This window comes from Frieseomelitta varia, unplaced genomic scaffold (genome assembly GCF_011392965.1).
Source record: "Frieseomelitta varia isolate USP_RPSP 00005682 unplaced genomic scaffold, Fvar_1.2 scaffold_659, whole genome shotgun sequence".
NCBI classification, from domain to species: Eukaryota; Metazoa; Arthropoda; class Insecta; order Hymenoptera; family Apidae; genus Frieseomelitta; species Frieseomelitta varia.
Window position 1 is genome coordinate 415,931 of NW_025110433.1, and position 25,838 is coordinate 441,768.

Here is a 25,838-nt window from a genome sequence, read left to right on the forward strand (position 1 = left end):
GCAGCTTTCGGTATCCTTCATATTTAACGTAGTTCCGCATAGTATTTATTGATAACATATTGCGCACAACAAGATGGATTTCGTTCTGTTTTCAATAATCGTCCAATAAATATTTTTTACTTCATGTATCGTGCGTGATTCAATAAAAAATCTATATGCTAAATATTACATGCTAAATATTTGTCGTTACCGTTTCGATATGACATTCGCTTGTCAGATTCAACTTTGAATATAACACGAGTAATACTGTTTGATACATTTATTATATATTTTGAACTTTATTTTTCCACTATCTACAGTGTTTCTAACTTGTTACAAAAAAATAATGTCACAATTGGTAAATAATTATTGTATAAACCACGTCCTCGCACGCCCATGCGCCGGAGAGTTCCTGACTACCTGTCACTCTTTAGACAGGTGTCGTTAGTTTCGTATACCTTTCTAGGTACTGTATATCTATCAAAATATGTAAAAAAAAAACAACAAAAAAGAAAAAAAAAAAGAAACGGTAGTCCATCGCCTCCCTATTTCAATCAAAGCGAAATCCATCACTTTGAATGCTGTAACTTGAAAACGTTCATCATGCCGTACAGTTCAATTAACCGTCTTTTATACGATACGAATGAAAATAACAAAAAAAGCACTGACAGCCAAAAAGAAAACATGATTAAAAATGGATTTAAAACTTCATATCGGTAAAATAGAGGAAAATTTACTGCACTCGATAAGGACATACGTGTCGTAACATCCTTAGATTTCCGTTCGATCACACATCGGCATTTTTTTTTTTTATCGGTTTCATTTTTGAAAAGAACTTTTCTCAATAAATTAAAAAACACACGTAGAAGTTGCACACCTTCGTGTAACGTATCATCTGAATGAGGAAAAAGGTATTGAAAACGCTCCTTCGTTTTAGATGTCGTCGAGTCGTGTTTAAACATTCAACTCGACGACTCGGTCATTGTACATTCGATGCATTTGTAAATATACAGGTAATCGAAACAAATTAGTGAGTATTGCTTTCCTCGATTGCAGTTTAAAAATGCCGTCGTCATTGTTTCAGAGAGATCTTTTTCCAATTTGACAAAAAGTTTCCTAGAACGCGCGGTCTCGTTGATAATAATTCCGCTCTGTGAAGACTGATAGCCCCGGTAACATACGACGAAAACGGTGTTTTACACGATAACGGTTTAAAACGTATCCGACTAAAATAGTACTGTGAGATTCGTGTGCTACGAACATAATTTCGTACGTTGAGGTCGCAGAGAATCGATTCATGGTTTTTATTTTTTAGAGAATTCTATCGAGGAAGAGAGAAAAAGTAAAAAAAAAAAAAAAAAAAAAACAAAAGTACTTATCGGGGGGGCTCTGATTTTCTTTGAAATGCGGCGAAGTCCTATGTCACGGGCCGCACAGTTATAAGAGAAGCATTGTATATAATTCCATGCGAACGAAGCGGGCGCATCGACGAAGTTTTTTTTATCGGCGGGGCAATGTGAGAGGCGACGTCTGACGTCGTGGCATTGAATCGCGAGTCGCGACCACTGTATACGATACCGCGTAGGTAAAGTAGGTACCTGTTGAATAGACTAAAAAGATTACAAAGTAATGGTAGCAGAGAACTAATTAATTACTATTTATTGATACGGTACTGTAACGATATGTGAGAAACAGCATGGCGTATGGACGATTCGACCAGCATCGATGGTCCAATTGTCTGTAACCGTGACGAGGAAAATAGAGTAAAAGGATGACAATATTATTAAGAGCCGCCACGTTGTCGTCCCCAGCTGTACTTGTGATCGCTCCAGTGTGTAGCCCCCTTATCTTATGTTTAATAAAATTTCCAAAAAAGATGAACATCGCGCTTTGTAGATACCTATTCTATACCCGTAGAAATCTGTATATTATCTGTATTTATAGATATTATCTGTACTTAAAGATACCTATATTTACAGATTCATCCAAGCAAGTGCAAGCAGTCAATAGTAATGCTACTTTGTGAATGGTGCTTAAGATATCGTGGCACCAGAATTATGTAAATTTTTTTTTTTTTTTTTGATACTACATTGGCTGCACACTCGAGTCATCAGTGTTACGTAGACACATTGCTCCGACCGAACCGGTGGAACATTCATGTACATGTTATATTATACAGAAACATATTACACATGTTACACATATAACAGCCGCGCACGGACGCATGTGCACACATATGCAGCAGTACACGCCCAACACACAAAAAAGACCGGGTACAACACATTCGTTCGAAACGGTTACGCGCGATGCGGAAGAAAAAAAAAAAAAAGAGAGAGAAACACATTTAGATAGGGGTGTGCCTACAAACCGAAAAATATGTAGGCAACGCCACTTTACCGAAGTATAAGTGGAAAAGATGATATAAATAAAATAAATCTATATATATATATATATATAAATTATATATATATTTAAATATAAATATGGAATATAAATATAAATATAATAGTATTACGAATTATAATAAACGTATATAATTATTTTGTAGTGTCCCGCATTATGTAAACTAAATGTACACAGGAGAAAGAAAGAGAAAAAAGTATGTCAGCGAACGATGTTGTTTATGACGATGATGGCGATGATGACGATGATAACGATGATGATGGCGATGGTGGTGATGACGATTACGATAATGACGATACAATTGCGATGACGAACGATATGCACGCGAATGAATAATGACGATGACGATGACGATGACGATGGGAAACGATAATAGTATTATACGCTATCATGTCGACAAGTCTAAACCGTATTGTATTATATTATATAAGAGTCTGTCCATATTAATAATAATTATATTAATTATAATAGCTGTGTTTGAAAACGAGAAATAAATTGTGGTTGAATATGAAAATCGAACAAAGTGTGAAGCTCGTTTTCGGATCAACATTGATGCATGCATTTCTCTCCTTCAACTTTCGTTTCCACGTTCGACCAAAGTTTATCGATCGAATAGCGGTTGAAAGCAGTCACGTGGAGCTCGTTCACGTTGGGCTCGTTCGACTCCGCTTCGCGAGATTGATCATACTTTCGTACGTGTGCCGTTCCTTCATTCACGTTAATAAACCGATTGGTAAATTAATCTTAATCGATTCGCTTGTTTTAACGTCAGCAACACATGTAATTACGCTACTGACTTTGAAGTTCGAGACTATCTTCACGAGACATTGTATCTCGGAATATCCTTCCAGACAAATAACTGTAATTACCATCTGCCATTTTATAATGCCTTCGTAATCATCATGAGACATCATTAAATTCTTCAGTCATATATCTCATCTAACTTAAACGATACTCCGAATCGCGACAAGACATAAAGAAACAGCTTCAACAGTTTCATGTTATCTGTTCATGTCGTAACGATCGTCGTTGAAATTAAATTGAGATCAGAACGATCGAATAATCATCACTGGAAGATTGTCTCGAACTCGGATGATCGATGACCATACGGTGCTCTAATTCGTGGCACGTGACGTATTTTGCAAAGTGTTGAAGGAACGACGCTCGAATTCGGGTCGTTCGGGCGGACTTGCTTCACGGTCGAACGAAAATATCGGCGGTCCGCCAGTTACGCCACTGGGACCCTTCGAAAAGGTTGCCCGGTAACCCGAAGGTTGCATTTATACGAATTGTGGCGGAAGGAACCATTGTATAATCCAAGATGGCCTCCACCTCGGAGAGGATTATTATTGGCTAATACGAGGCAAGAGGCTCCGCCTTGGCTCACGGCTCGTGACGGGATGATTTATTGGGATTTCTGTCTGTTCGCCCCTGCGCTGCAACGAACATACCGTGTGCCTAGCTTCTAGGCGGCCCGGTACGTCTGGAACACCGCGATATTGGATTTCGACGTTTCGCCCGACTGCAGCTGCAACAGCAGCCCGCGGATTTTTTCTACACGTCGTCCGACATGTCTCCATTCCCTTTCTGTCCACGTGGACATTCCATGTGTCTTTGCCTGACCTAATTTCCCCCTTCCTATTTCAGCGCTACCATTCCTTCATGGTTTTTTCGTTCAACGCACTGATAGAATTTTCGGAGCAAGATCGCTTTGGTCCGCTTCTGGAATTGGAACTGACGTTTAATTTAATGGTTAATGGAGAAGAAATAATTGACTTCCACTACTCTTATTTCGAAGTCGAAGTCTCTCGATGCAGTCGTTCTTGAATATAAATCGCTCTTAATGGAATCACAAGTATAACCGAGAAGTGGGTGAAGATGAAGCATGGACTGGGATGCCTGTCAGCTCAATTGACGGATCGTCCTCCTTTGACATTATTTATGGTCAAGGATGTTCTGTCAGCAGAACTGTTCATATCAATTCGCTGTTAGATCATTAGACTATTCAGATCAGTTTGCAAAATGACCACGTCCACTTGGTATGAAAAATATATTTTAAAAAAGGTAAGTATTTATTCATCTGATTCTATCTTTCAAAAGAAAAAAAAAAAAAAAAAACAGAAAACAATAAAAAGGATTAATACATAAAAGTACACTTACTACATAAAACCAGAAACAATAAATGCCAAAGTAAATTCAGTTCAATAACTCCCACTTTCACCTGCTGAGAACTCATCTTGAACGCCTCGAGATTATCGGGGACACGAAGCGGAATCGTCATCGAGTGAGTATTAAAGAGCGTCCGTAATTCAAGAGTAGGAAACGCGCGCGCTGACCTTTGCCAATTCCGTTGTTGCAGGTGCATCCAGGTTGCAATGTAGAATGAGGAAGATGGAGATGAAGAAGAAGAGGAAAGAAGACGGAAAGGAAAGGGACAGACAGACAGACGAACAAGGAAGGGAAGAAGCGTGAAGGCAGTCGAGTAGAGAGCTGGCAAGATAGAGGGGCTTGGCGGGAGGATGGCGGTCAGAATTTATGGCCGCTTTATCACTTTACCGGCCTTGCCGCGTCTCCTTTAGCCGTGAGGAGGGCAGGATCTCACGATGAACTTTGGCACTCGACTCCGCCGCACTCGACGAACGGTGAGCCTCTCTAACTTTCTTGTTTACTCGCATTTCGCCTGGAGAGAGATTACGCGTACACCTGTTTCCTCTTTCACCCTTTCCCGAGCCTCCTACCGCCGAATCAGACACCACTCGGGAATGGAAATTGCTTGGCTGACGATTATACTGGATTTTGGAGTCATCGACGGTTTGAGAATCGGGGAGGATGAATTGATTAATTTGATGAATCAATTGATATTTTAATCGTCGTGTAACTTGTACTTGATCGGTAGTTGTTATTATTTGTACATTAATACTGATCGGTGACATAATTGCAGCGTTGTGTGATTTTCAGCTGTTACATTATTAACCAATGATATTACTGTGATAAATTCTAACAGAACTTGCCAGTCGCTAATGAAAATTAATATCTCAAAAGTTACTTCTTATTTATTTTACCCTGGTTTCGACAGTATTTCCGCCGATACATCAGACATTTAGACATCGATGTGTCAAGCATCTCGTTTATTAGGATAAAATTACCGTTATAAAACGAAAATCCCGAGCAAACGGCTCTGATTTACAAATCGGCGCGACGCGTACCACGTGTCCAACCCTCTCACAGGAAGAAATCGGCGCGCGGCGGGCGTCGCGAAATTTACGCAAGGTCGTCCAGGCGTCGTGACGCGCGTACGACTGCATAACGCATAAAGTAACCCCCATTAACAGACCATAAATTCAATCCCTGCGGCACCGTTGTTATGTATGAGCGTCGTTAGTGTTAATAGAGTGTTAATTGCTCCTATACCGCTCTCGATTCTGTTCAGGACGTAGGTGACGGAGCCGCTGATGGTGGTAGAAGGCGAGACGGACGAGCGGCGAGAAAGATGGACGAGGAGAGAGCACACTATAGAGAGAGACTGTAGAGGATTCTCGGTTGCGTGCTGTCCAGCTACTACTAGCGCCGTGCTTCTGCTGTTTTGCATAGGGAATGCATCAATTTTCGGCGCTTCCCGTTCACAGATCTCTCTCTTCCTTTTACTCTCTCTCTCTCTCTCTCTCTCTCTCTCTCTCTCTCTCTCTCTCTCTCTTTCTCTTTCTCTCTCTGCCTTTCTTCCTTCGTTTCTCTGTCTCGCTCTCTGTTTACTACCCTTCTTATTCCTATCTTCATGTATGCCCCCAGCCAAGCGCAATCTTAACTTCCGGCACGCACAACTTCCACCGTTACTCCCACACGCGTAGTATTCCCCGTAACGGTAATTCGCGTCGAAGATAATTGATAACCCTGTTGGTCGGCTCTCTCGTTCGAGGGATTGTGATTGCCGCTTTCGTGACGTTCGTAGTGACGATGATCGTTTGCGATTCACTCGCTGCCGTACAGTGGACCTTTGTCGTCTAATCGGGACACGTTGTCGCGGATTCACGGTTGCTTATATCGATTCTGGCAACTTGAATTATCATGATAGACTGCTGGATTGAGTAAACGCGAGGGTTGTACATCGAATTTCACTGTTTTGTGTGTTTACGTGATATTTTAAATTAGTAGTTAGGTATCTTTTTATTTTTTTTTTTTCTTACTTAATACAATTAGCTATGGTCATAGGAGCTTCATCGCATAAATATAAATAACGAGTTAAATCTGGAAGAGCACTCGTAAGATCAAATATTGAATTGATTAAATTCTGGAGTTTTAGTTCCACTTTTATTGGTGAAGTTTAAATTGATAATTATAATAGCTTTTAAAGGATTTTGTTTTCTTCTGTTAAAAAAAAAAAGAAAAAAAAATCGGAATTTCAGAATTCAATTGTTGGAGTAGCATATACATTCTACTCCGATATATCATAGGTCTATATATAGTTTCTTCTTTAGAAAGCTTTTTACCCATTCAGGATTTCTTTTGTCTTCCATTCTTTAACGTTGATTTAAAAGAATTCTACTTTTATTCAATCACACTATAAATATTAATTGCGTCTATTAAGTATTAATTATGTTTGTGATATCTTCCTAGTAGAATTAGGATTTTAAATAACTATAGGCCAAAGTAAAGATGCCATTAGGGTGAAAATCGTAGTTCACGAGGAAAAGGAGATAAGCGTTATACGTGGAAATATTCAAAGTCGAAGGCCGAGTGTGAGGAGAAGTGTGGCACTTGAGTTGGATCATTCGGCACCGGTGTGGAGGAGCTAGAATACATAACGTAGAACGGGACATAAATCAATAATATCGCCGCTCCCTCTCCTTCCTTTCCTACCCCGGGACACGGCGGTGCTCCCCCGAGCAGCGTCTCTCCTCTGCAAACCGCCGACCGACGCCGGCGTCTCTCTCGCAATCAATGTTCGCGTCTAAAGCGTCACAAACAATATATGACCTCCGGCGTTCGACGATTAATACGTCCTGTCGCATGCGTGCAAAAGTATTTCCACGACTTAATTAACGAATCAATCGGCGCGCGCGTCCAGCAGCCTGCTACATATGCCGCGAGAATTATATTTCGACGATTCAATGAAGCTCCTGTTTGTTCTATGTTTTTTGTCGATCAGCTTCCACCTTGCTGCTGAGCCCATTTCTTTTTATGTCGATCTGTTTTACTGGCGGTACCTACAATTTTTTAATGTAGAGGTTTTCCTAACAGTTAAGTTTGACACAATGGGAGTAGTGTTGCTATGGAAAAAATTGGAGTAGAATACTTAATAGGAGATAATGAAGAATAAAAGTACTTTTAGAGTACTTTAGAATTATTTTTACCGGGTAGTAATATTTGGATCCTTCAAGGAAATTAATTGTTCGTCGTTTTAAGTATTTCTGCATTTTTTCAAGTATAAGATTATCAAAAATTTTAAACACCTCGCTGAATCAGTCGCCTGGTCGCCTAGTTTTTCTTCGCGAATTGCGATAGCGATCAAATCACTGTTCCCCTGGCGTCGTCAGCCAAGACCGAGGCTGCGTGAAAAAGCAACTTTCACCGTATACAGGGTCGTCTATTAGCCCGTTAAAACAAAGTTAGCCACGGTCGACGGGGGTAGTAGGTTCTCCCAGCCAGTTCTGCGGAGTTTCGTGCTGTACGTGTCGTCGATACGGAAAGGCTAAATGCAAAACCTTGTAAGGGGAGATGGTCCCGAGTTCCGACAGGCCAACAAAACATTCTCGCAATTAGCCTGTATTTTCCAATGACGCTGGCGTGTGCGGAGTATACCCATGAGGGGAGAGGGTGTTGGTGAATGGTCACAGGCTGGAAATTTCGTTTCATCGAGCTTTCGACCCCCTTTCTCTCTCCTTGGCCAACGTTGTCAACGTTTGACGAAACTGCTATGGCTATCCTGGAGCAAAAAGAAACGAACGTTAAATAATAAAAACTTCCTCGGATTTATGCTCTGGAGAATTGGACATGTAGATTGAGAGACGCGCGCTAGTTGTAGGCAGAGAGAGGGATGTGGAGGAGCGACTGGAAATTCGTCGGACGAAATTGAAAAGTGGCTGGGAGATATGGCCCCGGACGAATATCGGTAGGCAGATGGATGAGCAGCGGCTTCGAACAGGGGATTGAAACGGGCAAACGGACGTGAAAAAATATCCGGCGAAGCCTGATCGACTGAAAAGTGCTTGTACTAGCAATGGTTTTTCCTTTCTTCCGTCGTTTTTTCTTTTGATTTCTCCACTTTCGCTTACCGTTTTCGCTCTGTTTTCGTTTTTCAAGATTATTTGAGATTATTTGAATGAATCGAGATATTTGTTCCAGTTTGGTCTTTTTGGAGGATTTGAATTCAAAAGATACATTATGATTGATACTTTAGCAAACCAGAATTAGAAATTGTTGATTAATTTCTAGATTTTATAAAAAAATTTTAAGCATATGACAAGTATTATAACTGTTTCAGGTGATGCAGTCCAGAATGAAGATGCGTGTTATATTTTTGAAACTATGGAACTAATGAAAGTGATATAATGGAAGCTCATGGAGGGTGTGGTTCCTGCAGAAGGATATAGTAGCTCCAGTGGCTTTTATCAAATACCGATGACCATATTGAGGACATCTACATAGGACTTGATAAGTGAAATTATTCGGGAGTAATTTACAACCATTATTGTATTCCCTATACGATTATACTTATGCAACTGCACGTTCACTATGCACAGTAGGAGGCCCACCTTAGGTTAGTGATTCTACAACGAATATTATCAAACTACTCTTTACACTATTATGTCACAATTTTTCAATCAACTTCAACATATTCGGATAATGATTATTTTTTAAAATTCTTCCAAAGGATGCTCACATGCTACACTATCTAGACTGTCATGTGCCACGTCGTGAAACAAGGGCTACAGCCGAGAAGCAACAACGGCCCGTACCAAGCGGGAGGTTCGCCAAAATGACGGAAGGCCGCGAAGCTTGTAGCGAAGTTGACCATTTCAAAACTGGCGCCGTTTTCGAGGTGGCTGGCAGCCATTAGGTTGCCCCGTGACATTCGAGGGAGAGGATGATGGTTCCATCGAGTAGGTAGTGCCTAGACGGGGCTCCACCCAGCACTTAGTTCACGTCGTGACTGTGGCCCGGGGCACAGCCGTTTCCAGGGTACAGTCACGCCCCTGCTGTGCCGGCACTGTACTCCGATTCGCTGGCCCATATCTCATCTGGTCCATCGCATTAGCCTAATCTGCCAACTACGAGAGAATAGAGGGACGAACGAGAGAGAGAGAGAGAGCGTGTGTGAGAGAGAGTGAATGAGAAAGCTGGAGAAAGAGAGAACAAGAGAGAGAGAGAGAGAGAGAGAGGAAGAGAGAAACAGAAAGAGAGTAGAAAAAAAGGAATGATAAAACAACAAAAACGCGGCCATCGATGCATGCCCCCGCCGCCACGGGAGATCGCGTGGTGAGGTGCTGCCACCTTCTCGACCGAACCGTGAATACGACCGATCGATTTTTTTACAACGCTTTAACGAAACGTTTTCCGTGCCTTCGGTTTGATCCCTTATCTCGCGAGCATGTCCCCCGACTCGCGACTCCCCTCGATAGAACCCTCTCTTTTTTTTCGGCGATTCGAAGACACGAGATCGGACGATTTTTCGCCGATCGAAACGGCACCTTGGAATCGCGGTATCTGGGAGCAGCGCCCATGGTGCTTTGGACACGTTGGATCTGCTAAGGTAAGATTGTTTCATCCTAATAATTGCCAGCTTTCGGATAATGCAAATTTTTATTATATCTTGAGTAGCATAATATTTTGGGACGTAGTAATGCGATTTTTAAAAAATTTGAGACGAATCGTTAAGACGAGCATAATTCAATTTGGGCATAAATCTGAGTAAAATCTTTGGTGATGATTAATAACATAGATCGTATAAATCGAATCATCGTTTCTTTTATTCAACAAATCAATTATAAGCATCAGAAATACTTCTGATGCTTTTGCGATTATTCTAAACAATGTAGATATTTTCTCTTTTATTTAGTCATTGAATCAGTAATTCCGAAATTTTTATCAATATGGTTCATTATCTCTACTCCAAATAATAGATGTTAAAAATCTCACAACTTTCATATAAATTAGATACGATAAATCTAATCAAATCCAGAAATTTTATCGTGGCTCAAAATTCCTTAGTTTTTCTATAATTCACAGCTTTTTAATAATCACAACTCTTCATGCACATAAAAATATTACCCAAATTGTTCATCGCTCGATCTTAAGACAATTTTCTTTTCTAAAACGTATTATGTATTTCATTGTCCCCTCAATATATTCCAAAATATTCTTTGATCGTGTTCGAGAAATTGTTCGAGCAAAAGATTTTGTGAATTAGCTTAGAAACACGGCCATGGTGCGATCAAGCAGTCAGTTTGCATCTCACGACGGACGAGGAAGCAGCTTGTCGTCACGCGATTGGTCTTTTCGCCTTGTTCGAGTCATTGTCGGCGAAATCGGTGAGTACTTTCTGCGTGCCACGCAATTTTCATGCCTTTGTTCTCTTTGTGTCAATCGACACGGTCCGTTTCCGACCTGGAAGCCGATTTGTGAACGTAGCGACGGAAAAGTGAGTTCCATGGACTTAACTGAATTTTATTGGATTGTTATTGGATCGCGATTATTTTTGGAAATATAATTAAAAGATGTAGAATCACGTTTGAATATTATTTTACGAATTAAAATTATAGAACTTTGGATATTTCCAAAATTTGGGTTTGGATCCATGGAAAGTACTTGGAGATATATATTTGATTTTCATATAACTTTAAAATCTCCTATAAATAGCCAAAAATCGGTAGTCTAATTATTGCGTAATAAAAAGTAAGAAAAGAAACAGAATACAAAAGAACAAGACGATCCAAGATCTTGATAAAGATCTTCATACTTTTGATGTACCAAATGTTCATTCTAGAATTCTTTTCCTTCCATAGAAAATATATTTCTATGTTTCCATTCTACGATATTATTCTACAGAAAGTAGAGTTGCACTAGAATATATGGTAACAGAAATCTTCAGAACAATCGAATGGTTCTGATTTTCCTCAAGTACCGTACTTCCAGTCAGGCATAAGTAAAATGTGGCTCCAATTCTGTTTTGTCCGCTTGCAACGTGTTTACAACGGAAAGTCAGTAATTGTTCTCAATAGCTAGACATAAATTTTCATTTTCTCGTTGAGCATACTCGAAACTTCTGTTCACAAAGACGCTTGGCATCGTAGTAGCCAGGTCGGCAAGAAAAAAGCCAGATGTTGGGAACGTCGTGGGTCGAATATTGCGACGGATTTTGGTGGCCATAAATTGCTCCAGTTTCGAAGGAAAGCACACCACGACACGTGTGTACTTTGGTACTGGAACAATGCCGGTTCTCCTTGCTCCGGAAAACAGACCTGCGAACGTTCCGCTATTCCGTTCTCGAAAGGTTCGTGAAATGCGTGTCGCATAACGGCGAAACGAAAAAAAGAAACGTGCGAGTAATTTGCCGAATGGGATTGTTAAATAGATTGAGTCTTCATATCAAGTCAAGTGTTCTCTATGGATTCTCGAACTAGAGATGTATCAAAGTATGTGCAGGAATAAGATTTATAATCTATGTAAAGTAGATAAGAATAAAATTTATAATTTCTGTAGTTCGCTCTCGTTTGTCGTTTCTCTAGTTCTGTAGTTCGGTCTGGCAATTTCTTAGATTCTTCCGAAATTTTTACTTGTTTAGAGATTTATTTGGAAATTTAGATATTAATCATTATTCCGAGATTTTATTCATGAAACGCCCCGTTTTTCTTGGAAATAAATTACATTACAGTTTGCAACGATTAGAACAAACAGCGTGAAAGCTGATTCGTCTTTATTTAGAAGTAGTTTATTTGAAGATTGAATTATTTGTTGACGATAGAATTGAAGATTTTATTTACGAATTGCTTCACTTCTCTTGGAAATGAATTTGCAATGATTGAAACAGACATTGGCAGAAAGTTGGTTTGTCTTTATTAAATTTTAGCTTCGTGGCTGCAATTAACTAGTTAAAAATTTAAGTAGATACATCTCTACTTTGGGCATTCGATAAATTTTAAAAGGAATGCTCTGTACCTCAGGAATCTTTTTTTAGAAATTGTGAGTTCTATGTTCAGCTTATGTTATCTTTAATATCATATTTAAATTGTTATTACGAAGGAAATTAAGTGGATTCGCGGCTAGGAATCCATAGTTAGCGCACGCGATTTCGTTTCGAGGCGCGAATACGCGAATAAGCGAGAAACGGCATTCGGCGGCGCGAAATTTCGAGATCAGTCGGCTCAATCTCATGCAGATTGAATATCTACAGGTAAATTGAAGCTACGATGGATGATACGGCGCGAGAAGCTTAAGCGTTCGTTTAAATTAATTCGCCTGGTTGTTAAAGCCTAAAGCCTAAAGTGGCATTAGTTATTAGGCTGGTGTTAATTATTAGATGAAATGAAGCAAACAGTGTATTGTGTGAAAATGTGGCTCGCTCTGTCCGTTATGGTTCCGGCCATCTCGAATAAATATCTCATTCCATCAAGTATGCATGTAATTTGTTACACGAAACGATACGCGCGACTTGTACGCGACGCATAAATTTCAACGCAGGTGCGCGGCTTTTTCTTTTTTTTTCTTTTCTCTTTTTACCGTGTAGTGACTTATTACGCGTATTACATTTTTGCCTACTTCTCTCGATATCACGTCGAACTATCGCCAAAATTCTCACATCGAGTCGTGTAATAATTTAATATTTGTATTTTAACAAAATCTGGTTTCGATTTTTATAAGAATTTGTTGCATAAATCCTGAGAACGTGCGTACGTTATAGAAATGAAATTGTAATACAATCACGAAACACTCTTAGCTTTTAGTACCTAGCTAGACACTGCCAGTATACTTAATAACCATTTTATTTGTTAAAAGCTGTTACACCTTTTACACGTAGGAATTTCGATTTTTATACTAATTTAATTGTATATTAACGCGCCAGGAGAGAAATTAATGTCTCAAGGACGTCTTTACAAATCACCGAAACGTTATAGAAATGAAATTATAATACAATTATGATACACCTTTGGCTTTTTTCAGTAGATGTTGCCGGTGCTTATTAGCCATCTTATTTATTAACTCGCTGCATCATTATCCATTGACCTTTACATCTCGAACGATTACAAGAACCGTTCATATTCCGCGAAATTACATATTACACGTCGTCGTATCTAACGTATAATTTGCTATTACTATTAATTACAATTTGCAATTCGAGATCTATCTAGTTATGTCGGGAACACTATAATAAGCCAAATCTAGCCCCGTCGATCGCAATCTTATCGTTTTCCGCATCGGAACACTCGAAATTGCCAGCGCGATGTTTCAATCATACTATCATTAAAAAAAATTATAGAATATACGTTTAACGAACTCGGTTAGAACTCTGTTATTAATCTTTGCTATTTCTATTTACCATTTTACTATTTGTGTAACATTATTTTCCAAATGATGATTAGTCCTATCAAACATACATATTTACTCTTAAATTCACCTTCTTCAAATATTATACACGGATTTATTTTTTCACGTAAGTTAATCACTCTAATCGTCTTGATCGCAAGGACAGATTGCTGTAAAATATTGAAGAAACAAGTTAAAAAAGTCTCTCTCTCTCTCTTCTCCAAACTATAACAATAATTTCCTTTGCAAATTTTTCTGAGAGAGTTATTGAAAAAAGAAGATTACTTCCAATTGGAAACTCGAATAAAAGATTTATGATTCTTTACAAGTCGAAGAAATTAAACGCCGTGCAAAGACGAATTTTCCATAAATCCTACCATAATTCGAAGGTCTCTTTTCCTTCCTTTGAGATTCGAGTTATTGAGACTTATCGTGTCTCTTAAAACGCATATTTTACGGTTGTTTCGTTGGCAACGTTGATTTCGTTCATCCGTTCATGCCGATCGGCGTCTCGCAAAGCACTTTTATTTGCCTTCTGATTCGGTTTATCGTGCATCTGTGGATTCTTCGGGCCAAGTGCGATGGAACAAGCAACGCTGAGACGCCCATGAGACATTGAGTCGTCTGGCTGACAAATGGCAGCCGTTTACGTTCCTCGACCGAATATTTTCGATGTTTCTTCTTCGTCGACCGGTCGTTCCTTTTATTTCAACGGAATCCGCGAACAATGCTCTCGGCTCTATTATGTTTGGGGATTCGAATCATTCAAAAGAGGACATGATTGAGGCGAAAAAGATGGATGATTGCTCGTAGCTGTTTCGTGGAGCTATTGAGCTAGGTCAATGTTTCTTTGTTTAGCTCAAATAATCTAGAAACGTAGCATCCAGGAGACGTTCGTTGAATTTGTTCAGTGATTTTTCAGTGAATTTATTCAGTGAAAGCTTGCACGGTTTCAACATTTTGACAGTGTGATAAAAACGTAATAAATTATTTAGAAAATAACTTATGCTTTTACACTTAAGATTTGCTATATTTTTAGTATTAAATATTTACAAAACAACTTTCAATAAAAAAAAAAAAAATAAATGTTAGTGCTGTAACGATTTCCTTACATCAAAAACTATGTTGTTTGCATAATAATTTTCGACCCAGTCATATTTTTCTGTCGTTAAAAAATTTCTTAAATTCAAAAGGTAGAATGGAGATATCCTTATTGACATATTTTATTTCTTCTAAAAACTTCTTTCTAAGATGTAACAGGGTTAGGATGTAAAATTTATACAATATTATATTATATATGTTTGACAAATTAGATTTCTTTTATACTCTTGTAAATTAGATTAATTGTATTCTCGTTCAATTTCCAATTACCACACTACCTACCGCTAAAGACGCAACTGTTGTTTTATCTTGCATCAAAGCAGAAGCTACCAATTGTTTTCAAATTCTTCTTCGTTGAAATTTGACAAGATCTCACGCTCAGGTACAATTTCGGCTAATTGCCGTCGCCAAAAGCGTCACGGTCCTTTTCTGTCTCTCTGTTGTGATTTCTGGCGTCGATTCTTTTATTCCGCGGGGAACAGATTTCATTCATTCGATTAATGATCCAAACCTCTTCGGAAATAGCACCTGTTCCAACAATGACTCCGTTGTCGCACATAACCGAGAGCAAGATTAATGATGCCTTAATGACTGCATAAATGGTTCCGAGCGGCCGTTAAATTATAACTCAATCCTGTCGTAGAAAATATTTCACGTATGTGATGTAATTACATAATTATATGTGAACTGCTTCGAGATATATGTATACGTTGTTTGATATATTTTTTATTTGACAATCTAAAATGTTAGATGAGCGTCTGCTCCTTTGGGACAGATTTCCAGCATCTAGATAAATTTGTCAACTACGTCAGCTAATAGGTTTCAATAAGTGAAAAAAAAATTTTGCACATTATATCTGTTTGGTTAAAAAATCTTGCAGCTACTAAAGTTTGTGCCTTCGTTAAATATTTCAGTCATCACTTTGTAACAGTTTATATAATAAAAGATATAAAAACAAGGAAAATTCCAAATCTCGATGTTTCAAACATAAAAATATTAGTATAATACATAAAGTACTTTAAATGAGGAAGCATATTCAACGTGGTAATTCAGAAGCGTTTTGTAAATGGTTTTATATTTTATATAAGTAACAACTTTGAGTTAAAGAAATAAATTCAAACTTAATTTAAATTAAAACTAAAATGTCCCACGTAACTTACTTAATTCACCTGAAAATCTTTCAGTTCTAATAACAATAAATCATGATAGAATCATAAAACCACGAAATTTTCAACCAGCAGATAAGATACTCGACTCGACACGAGACTTCACAGCAAGGGCCCAAACTCGCCTGATCGCGGGCTGCGCTTCAACGTGGGGAAAATCGAAAAGTCCGATAAGGAAGTTGCTGGATCCTGGCTGAATCGTTCTGGCAAGTCGGCTGTGCGTTTCCGCGGCAACTTCAGGCGTAATAGCTGGAAAAGAGAAACGATGCGCGTTAGCCCGTAATTAGCGAGCCACCGATAATCACGCGCTGCACGCGCAATTATCTTCGGAAATTTTAGAAAGCTCGTTAAGCCCGTCCTCCCAATTACTACGAATACCCTTTTAATTACATAATCGGCCACGCAGTTAATATTTAATACGGCTCGTCCACCGGCGAATTTTCGGTACGGCCGGATTTATGGCTGGATTAAAAAGAATATTTTCTGGGACGATATCTCGTGTTCCGCCTGACAGCGGCCGCGAATCCTTCACTCCTCGTCTTCCTCCTCTCGTTCGTGTTTTTTTTTTCCCATCTTCCCTCCTTGTGTGCTCATCTTCCTCTTGTTCTTCTTTTTCTTCCTCTCCCTCTTCCGCGTACATTAATCACCCTTTGGCGAGATCCCGCGCAACTGGCGTCTGTTCACTTTGACGACTGCTTGCTTGCTTGCTTGCTTGCTTGCTTTCCTCTTGTTTCGTCGCTTTCAAGCTTTCATGTCAAAGGGCGACAAGGAGGTTCCTCTTTGCGGGTTTCCTCTCTGTGAAAGGCGAACGCGATTAGTCGTTCTATTGCAAACACTCCTCGCTGGTTCTCCAAACATTTTGGTATAATTTTCTTGTCAACGATGATTTATGCGTTCCGATTACCGGATAGGTACATTATGATTTCCTACGTTGGCAGACGCGGGGAATTACGACCGACAAACGCGTTTGATTCGGTCGTTTACTTGCGAGTTACGTATGTCCGAATCAATTCCGTTTTTAGAGATCGTTTTGATAAACACTCCCGCTTAAAAATCTTAGGACAAGGTACTTACTCAAAAGTTTGGATTTCGAAAGGAATAATCACTTCCTAGGTAAATAAATATTTTTAAGTATATCGCGACTGATAATTAATTGCATTTTGGAGTGAAATTTATTACTAAAAACAACGTGAAGAAATTTGTTTCGTCTAAAAATCTCTCCAAATTTCCGAGTCGGAGTGTAAATATATTTCTTTCAAAACTGGTCGTATCGCAGAAGAATCTGCAAAGTATTAATATTATCGTATTATTATAAAACACATTGGCGTGTAATTGACGCGAATAGCGATAAGTGTCCGAAGAGTTTCGAGTATAACAACATCCATCAGAGTTCCAGAGTACAGGAACATGGAAGTATCTATACACCTGTTACGACTCGATACGATCGGCCATCAATTTTTCGGCAACCAAGTCTGATACCGAGAACCAGGGGCCCCGATAATGAATTTTTATCTCGTCGAAAGATCAAGCGTGCTTCGTTCTTCTCTTTGTTACACCGTGTCGTCGCGGCATCGTCCGCGTATTTCCCCGACACTGTTAATCCCATTGCTTTAATTTCATCCGGATTACGGTTCTGACGTTTGTTGCCCGTTGCGTGGGCAGAAACAGCGGCAGCCTGAATTCTGTTGTTTGTCGTTCCTCGCTGCAACGTCGCTGCAACCCGAACCCGTAACAACCATCGAGAATTGTCTTACACACGTGGCCCTTGTTAAACGCTCTCGACAGTTACAAGCGCTCTCCTTGGTGCTCCGGTGGCCGTAATTGAAGGAGATTTCGGGAACTCTGCTAGGGAGGAGGCTCTTCTGCCAAAATTCGTCGTCGAAGCCGGGCCCGTGTTCTACTCTGCAAGAGAAAATATCGCGTTACACGGTCGTTCTATATCTCGTCGTTAATTAGCTTCGAATCGGTCGTCTTCGAACTTTGCCAAGTAACTTTCTAGTTCCGGGTTGTTACACTAGATTTTTCCACGGGCGAATCGTGGAACGATTTGTACTACGTTACGACACGTGATGGAGAATGAGAAAAAAGATTTTACCGCCGTACACACACACACACACACACACACACACACACACATATACGTAAGTGGGTGTAGTTGGACTTAATGGTGTTATGAGTTTCCTCCGCGCAAGGAACAGAGGGAAAGAAATAGGGGAGCCGTACGGGGGTAAGAAAATGATCGGTATGGTGTACGCATCAATATGAAACGATAACACGGGGGCTCGTGCTGAGGCGATATTTGTATCTGACATTTCGTCGGACCCTGCAACTTCCAGCGCGTCTAATAATTACGGTACAGGAGAAGGATATTGGTTCGTGTGCTCATGAACATTGGCCAAACACTGTTCTGTGAAGATGAAACTTATTACACGGCTGTTTGTAACTAGTCTACAGATTTTTGTGAAGATTTATATTTTTAAGAATGTAATTTGGAAAATAGACAATTGGTTTGGGTAGAAAGTATTATAAACCTAATGCAACAATATTGTACGTGACACGTAGAAATATAGGAAATATTCAAAGTAAAGAATTTAATCTTTACGCGCTGTTGTTAATTAAACGATAAGTGCATCTGTTCTCAGTGAAACTAAATCTTCAAGTACATACATCATGTGTTCTTTACGAAACCATTGAAAAAAGACATGTTTTGTATCATTAGTAATTATGAAAAGTTTAATTTAGCTTTGAAAAAATTATAATCAAAACGTGAAATAAATTTTTCTTCCAGTTTTATATTATACATTCGTATAATTTATTCATTGCGGTTCAAACATTTTTGAATTCAGCTTAAGCTAATCGTCGACTGGTATCTCGAAAGCCGACAATAAGTACAGAGCTGCCTTCAGGTATTAAGTATTCAAGCGTTTCTTGTCGGTCGTTAGAAAAAAATTCTAATTTTACTCGCGGCTGATATATCAGGCGGAGAGAATTCAACGTGTTCCGGTAAAAGATGTGTAGAACGTACGAGCAACGTGGCAGAGGAAAGTTTTAATCGGCCCGGTGGATCGCGATTTTCACCCCTTGGCGTATCACGCAGCCGCGAATCGTTACGAATAAATAATCGTTACTCGCTTGGCAACGTTAACGACTGGCTGATTATCAATTTCCATTATTGCGTTTAGCGTTCGGAATGTACGTAATTTTATATAACGAAACAAAAAGAAAAAAGAGGAAAGAAAAAAATGGAAAAAACAAAGGAGAGAAAAAAAGATCAAAAGAAAAAAATGTGGTTAATATGGGAGGCGCGGCTGGATTGGGAGGCCGCGACCCCTAACGAATATTAATATCGCGGCCGAGTCAAAAAACATTTCCTGTGCATTACGTTTAATGTGATTCCAGCGAGTGCGGCCGCGTAATTCAAAACGCACCCTCAAACGCACTTTGCGAAAATTATAATCGATTGTGTTCTTTTCATCTCTCGTATATTTTGAAACAAGAGTTTCATGCGCAAATAAAAGTGTTCTGACCAAAAGCTTTGATTCTGGATAAGGTAAAATTATTGTAGGTTAGGTAGAATGAAACTGTACTTAATGAGCGTCTTAAAACGTAGGTACATTTTCATATTTTAGAAGAATTGAAAATTTGGAATATTCGAGGGATGTTAGTCTTGTCTAGAACATTGGAATTTCGTCGTAACACTTCATCATAATTTAAAACTCATCTCGAATTTTATAAAAATTGATGTCAGTGCCAGTGGAATCCTTGTGTCAAATATTTCAAACCTAAGAGTTTTCGTATGCTTCGAAAATTCCTCAACAGTGTCAAAACGATTGACTTCACCCTTGACTGGCACGAAGTCCGCCACTGTTGAACTCAGCCCCGTAGACTTTGACAGTTTCTTGCCACGAACGGACGAGTTTCGTGAACGGCGGCAAATTGATTAACAAAAACGCGGAGCGCAAATTTCGAGGGAGGAGGGAAAAGAAAAAAAAAAAAAAAAAAGTGGCATAATAATATTTACCTCGACGGAGAATCGTTAACCTTTTCGTTCGAGGTCATAAGAGCCGTAAAGGCGAATCGTTCTCGCCTATATTGTGAGCGTTGTCTCACACGCGTAATTCCAAATCGATACACGACGAAATAGCAATACAGTTATAGCAACGTGCCGCATGGCTTCTCGGTGAATTTTAATTCTATCGCGATTCGTTCGTCCGCGGCACGGTGTCAACGAATGACCAGGAACTTAACTACGCCGTAACTCCTACATTAATTCGCTCCGAGACCGACGTAGTAGAAGTGATGTTGGCATGTGTGCGAGTATATCGGCGAGTCGACACGTGGCATACGATAAAGTCATAGACGCACGCTGCACGTTCGATATCGCGAATTAAAGGACTAACGAAGAAGAGGAGGAAACAGATACGATGACAAAAATATCGTAGCTTTGAGGAGCATGAGGTATCGCATTGTGTCGTTATGATAAATGGGTTTCAGCCTCTTCACAATACTATCGCGCGTGAACACGTGTTACGGTATTGTATCGCGTGTATCCCATGTGTTTTTGTGCAAGTGAGGAAATTTCTTTTCCGCGCCTATTGTTATTGAACGCTGTTCGATAGTAACCGGTGATAATTTCTTTGATTAGTCATACGCTGCGTATATCGCGCGATTCATGCTTTGATGCAATTCAATGGAAAAGGTTAATGCATTATTGCGCACACGTCAGTCCTTTTTATTGCAATTTCTTGAAATATTCGATTAATATCTATCTCGTCGATTCATATATTGTCATTTCGACAAACGTTGCTGCGTTTACGAAAGCAATATCGATAACAACAAACTAAATTAGAAGAAACTATCGATATCTGGGGATGAAGAAATTGTTACTCCAGGGCCGTACCGTTTTAACCAATTCATAACCGGTAGTTCTACACGGTTGGGGATCATTAACGATCGTTTTCCCCTCGTGAAAACGTGAACCTTGACGCTGTCTCGTGGTAAATGGCCAGTCAATGCCTGATTTCTCGATTTTACGATTGCGAAATGTTGCGCGAGCATAATGTAATCGCTGTTGGAAACTCGAAGGTGAAACACGACAGAACACACGAAACCCTTTTTCAACTTGTTTTTCTTTCCTTTTTTTCTTTCTTTTTTTTTCACAACTTTTTTCTTGGGCTAAACCATACCAATCGATTATTTTCTCCAACGTTTCATTAAAACGCAGTTATCTGCGTGAAGCAAGTTTTTGCTCCATTCTTTTCCATATGTAAATCAATTGAAATGTGACGAACCGTCAATAATCATACTCCGCAATGGTACGCCGATACGGAGAAAAAGTAAAACGTGAATCCGATGATTGCAGGCTACAACTTTTCCTGCACAAAAAGGAGAAAATTGACTGCTGGCAAACAGCTATGAAAATTAATTTTTCAATTATCTACAAATATACTTTCCTTTACGCATGCTTCTACTTTTCAATCACTGCAAATGTAAGGTTTTAGTTTGCTTTAAATTATATATGATAGGAGGAAGCACAAACTTGTAATTTCAGTTTTCAAAAAATTATAGAATAGTTTAGCTACTTCCTCGCCGTTTCTATACTTCAACCTTTCCCCGTTCTTCCTTCCGGGTTTTTGCTTTCAAATGTAACCCCCAAATTATTATGGTATTATGTTATGATAATCTCAATTTTCGAACAATTGTGGTCTGTTCAACACTTTCGAAGTTTAATAAACACTTCGTAATAAGTTTCTGCCGGTTTCGAAAGATTTAGGATATAGCATTTGGAAAATCTCTCATTTCATCGCAGAATGTACACAAATCAACGGAACCTCGCATGGACGAATAAATATCCGGTCCAGTAATCCGGTCGACCTATATTCCATTCCCTACAAACCCAGAAGAGAGGCGTAGTATTTCATGCGCATGATCGTGCAACAGTTTCCCGAATAATAATTCAATTACTAAAAGATCAGTAAAAGCACGGAGGATTGGAGAGAGAGAAATTAAACGATGAACACGAGAAAGAACTTAGCGATAGCACATGAATTATTCGAAGGTGTCTACGCGGGGCAAGTAGATCGCCTGGAGAAAGGACGATCGAGAGTATTAGCCGCGATGGCCGATGAAACGAACGTAGAAGTAGAAGTAAACGTAGAGGTAGAAGCAGAAATAGAAGTAGAAGGGGAAAGATGAAGAATTTTCTTCGTCTGCTCGAGGGGAAGAGGATGAGAGGCGTGCGATGAGAGCGGTCCCAATCCTTGCGTGCGCGCGACACACGCGCGGTTTTCACGTCTCTCTTTTGACGAAGGTCTCTCGTTAAGCTCCGTAGCACGTGAATCGTTGGAGAGCCATGCGGGAGGTGCGTGGCCAGAGCGAGGTCAGCTCACGCACGTGTACGTCGTGCGTGCCTTGTATTATATGTTATATGTTACGGACGTCCCGTTCTACAGGCAAAGGCGTAACCAGTGAGAAAGGCGCAGCCACAGAGCCTCGTTATTAAGCTATTGCGTAACGGACATCGAATATTTCTTTCGCCCCTTTTTTTTTTTTTTTTTTTTCCTTTTTCTTTCACATCTTTTTCCAAACCCACGGTGAACGAATTAGAGAACGTTACTGCGTTGTATCGTTTCGGAGTATATTTTTTTAACAACAGTGTCAAAACAACTTATAAAAAATAGTCTTTTTCGAATCTCTTCGTTTGACAATATAGTTTGACAATTAGTTAAGACAATATTGAATTTTAAATCACTTCCTTGTCAAGTGTGACAAATATCACTTGTTATGATCTTTTCCACGGGCTTAAATTCTTATACGTGAACGTATTTTTATACACAATTAAAAATCAGGCTCACGGATTTGAGTAATAGGATTGAGAAAAAAATTTATCTTCCGAGAGAGTCAGTCGTGGGTGTAAGCTTTTGTATGTATGTATACAATGTGTCGAGGACAATAATATCGTAGGAAAGATACAACCACGAAGTCTACAGAACAACATAGGAATTCAACGAATCAATCAAATTGCTAAATCAGAATCCTCATCCGAATTATTCTTTCGCCTCACCAATTAAACTGTCCTAATCATCATTTTCTCTCTTGAAGTTCATTTTAATTTCCGTTTACGATCTTTACATTATTTTTTATTATGTTCATTAACATTGGTGATCTAAAATCGTGGAAAAAATTGCGAAACTACCTGGTATCGAAGTAATCCAATATTTCTTCTATATTTGTTATAACAAACTAATTGGATGCGAATTTCTGCTCTGACTGGAACAACATACACATACCTTCCTTTTTTGTTTATTAAGCTACGTTCGATGTCGTACGACACCATAAAAAAATAGCATGAAAAAAAATGAAATGATTCCGAAACTGCAGATACATCTGGTACGTAAATTGTTCTGCATTGTTGATAGTGAAGTATTATATGAACATGTCAGTTGTTAGTTCATCAGATTTGACAAATGTCTGTAATCAAAAACCAGCACGCGTTACGTTCGGTTATCACTCGTCGACGATTATATAAGTTCAGATTATGCGAATGAGAAATTAATATTCGTAATCGTGTATTTTGTTAAAAAAAAAAAAAAAAAAGACACAAGCGAAGAGCACGGAAATAAGGACAGTTGATCTATCGTTTATCGACTTGAAATATAAATATTGTATCAACCGCGTGTCGATAATCTCGTAAAGTTCGTAGACATCGTTAAAAATAAATGATACGAATCAGCGTTTCAAGGGTCGAAGGAACGTTTTCTCGGTAATTCACGTTGATTTCTACGCCGTTGGCGATGGTAAGAATCCTCGGTCTGAGTTATCGGCCGTTCTCTTTATCGTTCTTTCTTCAGTGTCGACGACACGCAGGCATTTCCACGGTAGCAAACACAGCGAGGAAAATGGTGATAAGAGGCGAGCAGCGTGTCAAAACCGATATCGCCTTGGAGGGGGGAGGGAAAAAAAAAAAAAAAAAAAAAAGGAAGGACAGAGGGCAAAACGAGGTCCACGAGTAGGTGGAGGGGGCGGCAGGGAGACAGAGGGGCGGCGGGAGAGGATCCCGGGGCGCAACGAATATTAATAACGTGGCAAAGTTAAAAATGTTTACCGTGCGTTACGTTTGATACGAGGGCCACGAACGTGGCAGCAGGGTCCCTCGTGATTGATTGCACGTCTCTGCATCTCTCCCTCTGACACGGGGTGTTCCTATGGATATTGCTTTGGTACGGTGTTGCACGCCGCCATCTCCTCTTCTCTCCCCTCCCCCCCTTCCCTCCTGTGTCTGTCGAGGCAGACACCATACCCGATATGTTCTATCCCCCTACGAATCAAATCTAGCCCCCTCTCTGCCTCGTCCTACCCCCGTCCTAGTGAACGAGGTTCCCCATGTTCTTCGTCTCCTGGAGCCCCTAGCTACGAGTTCGCCATGTGCTGGCACGAAAATCATCGTCCAGGAATGTAACGCGGCGAATATCGTCGTCCGAGGATCTTGGTTCGCAATCTCGGCCGGATGTTTTCGGCCTATATACACGGATATTGCGCGGAGATTTGGAAGGGGAACCTTGGGAAGGGAGCGTCTCCTACGAATTGAATAATAAATTAACACAGGCGACCGGCTCGGCTTTATTATTTCAGGACACCGGATTTCTCATGTCTTTTTTACTCGGTTCTTTTTTTTTCTCTCCTCGTTCATCTTCTTCTTCCACTCCTTTTGCTGAATTCTTTTTTTTTTTCTTTTGCTTCTTTTTTTTGTGTCTCGTTCTCGTTGTTGAGGTTTTCTCATTTTTTGGCTAGGCTAACTGTCGGTCAGGGGGAGAGGGAGGTATACGCGAGTGCAATTCATTCCGCGGTGGCTGGTATCGCGATTAATCTCACGCTCTCGCAATGGTGTCACAACGGTGGCGATCGAAGTCGTTTCGAGTAATTAGTCGCGGTGGTCGCGAAAAAGTAACGCGCGGCAACAACGTCAGAGCGCAACGGTCGTTCCGCGGCCGTATAATTAGCCGTTTCTCAAATTGGACGGCGCGTTGTTGTTAGTTACGCTTAGTCGGTTGATAATCTCTTCTTTCATTCGCTCGTTAATGAGCGCCCTAGCGAGCGCCGCTCGTTGTAATCTCGCAAATGGCTACCGTGCAAACGTGGCTAGACGATGACGGAGGGAGAACGATGAGAGAGGGCAGCCGGCTCAAATGAGATGGAAGACGAACGACCTTTCCGCGAAAGAGGTTCGAGCTCTGACCGTTGATTTTCGACGACGCCGAGTTTCGAAACTCGCCTTTCACTCATTACTGATAGAATTTTCCTACGGCATCACTTTGTCATCGGCCAGTTCGAAAGAGAAGTAACTTCAGCAAATTTTTAAATTAAAATGAAAGCAATGAGCGAAGAAGAATTTTTGACAGCCACTGTCATTGGAAATCACAGAATTAACCACTTACGCTGGCAACTGATTGCGGACCATAACGAGCGACCAAACCAATAATGTACAGTAATTCGTCGCTTTCTTTTTGAACTCGTCGGTATGATATCACTGGGTAGAAATGATTAAGACGTAATAAATTTATTATTTGTTTTGCCTGGGTTATACTGAAATATATACTTAAAACTGGGGAAATATTGCAATTTTGGGTCAAAAAATTCTCGACGTGGCACGTCATTCCAGCGCAAGAGGTTAAT

The 25,838-nt window shown here is 39.9% G+C and overlaps 2 protein-coding genes and 1 long non-coding RNA gene across 13 annotated transcripts in view; 2 read left to right on the forward strand and 1 right to left on the reverse strand.

The window, feature by feature from the left end:
- Positions 1 to 2,896, forward strand: part of LOC122534996 (homeotic protein antennapedia-like) — a 158,691-nt gene extending 155,795 nt beyond the window's left edge. For all 10 annotated transcript variants that reach the window (XM_043666131.1, XM_043666132.1, XM_043666135.1 and 7 more), the window contains one exon: positions 2,528 to 2,896. The gene's annotated coding sequence lies outside the window, so the exon portion shown is untranslated. The remainder of the gene's footprint in view (positions 1 to 2,527) is intronic.
- Positions 2,897 to 3,520: 624 nt separating this feature from the next.
- LOC122535000 lies at positions 3,521 to 11,297 on the forward strand. 2 transcript variants are annotated; one of them, XR_006308043.1, is made up of 5 exons: positions 3,521 to 4,666; positions 4,742 to 5,024; positions 8,861 to 9,136; positions 9,251 to 10,129; positions 10,787 to 11,297. It is a non-coding gene; the product is annotated as an uncharacterized LOC122535000 (long non-coding RNA). The 2 variants fall into 2 exon arrangements; XR_006308042.1 differs by having other exon boundaries at positions 9,251 to 11,297.
- Positions 11,298 to 17,791: 6,494 nt separating this feature from the next.
- Positions 17,792 to 24,399, reverse strand: LOC122535011. Its single transcript, XM_043666157.1, has 2 exons — positions 24,271 to 24,399; positions 17,792 to 18,068 (listed from the first exon to the last, which is right to left on the reverse strand). Exons 1-2 carry the CDS (start codon positions 24,342 to 24,344, stop codon positions 17,792 to 17,794), a joined length of 351 nt encoding a protein of 116 aa, XP_043522092.1. The 5' UTR covers positions 24,345 to 24,399.
- Positions 24,400 to 25,838: the final 1,439 nt, after the last annotated feature.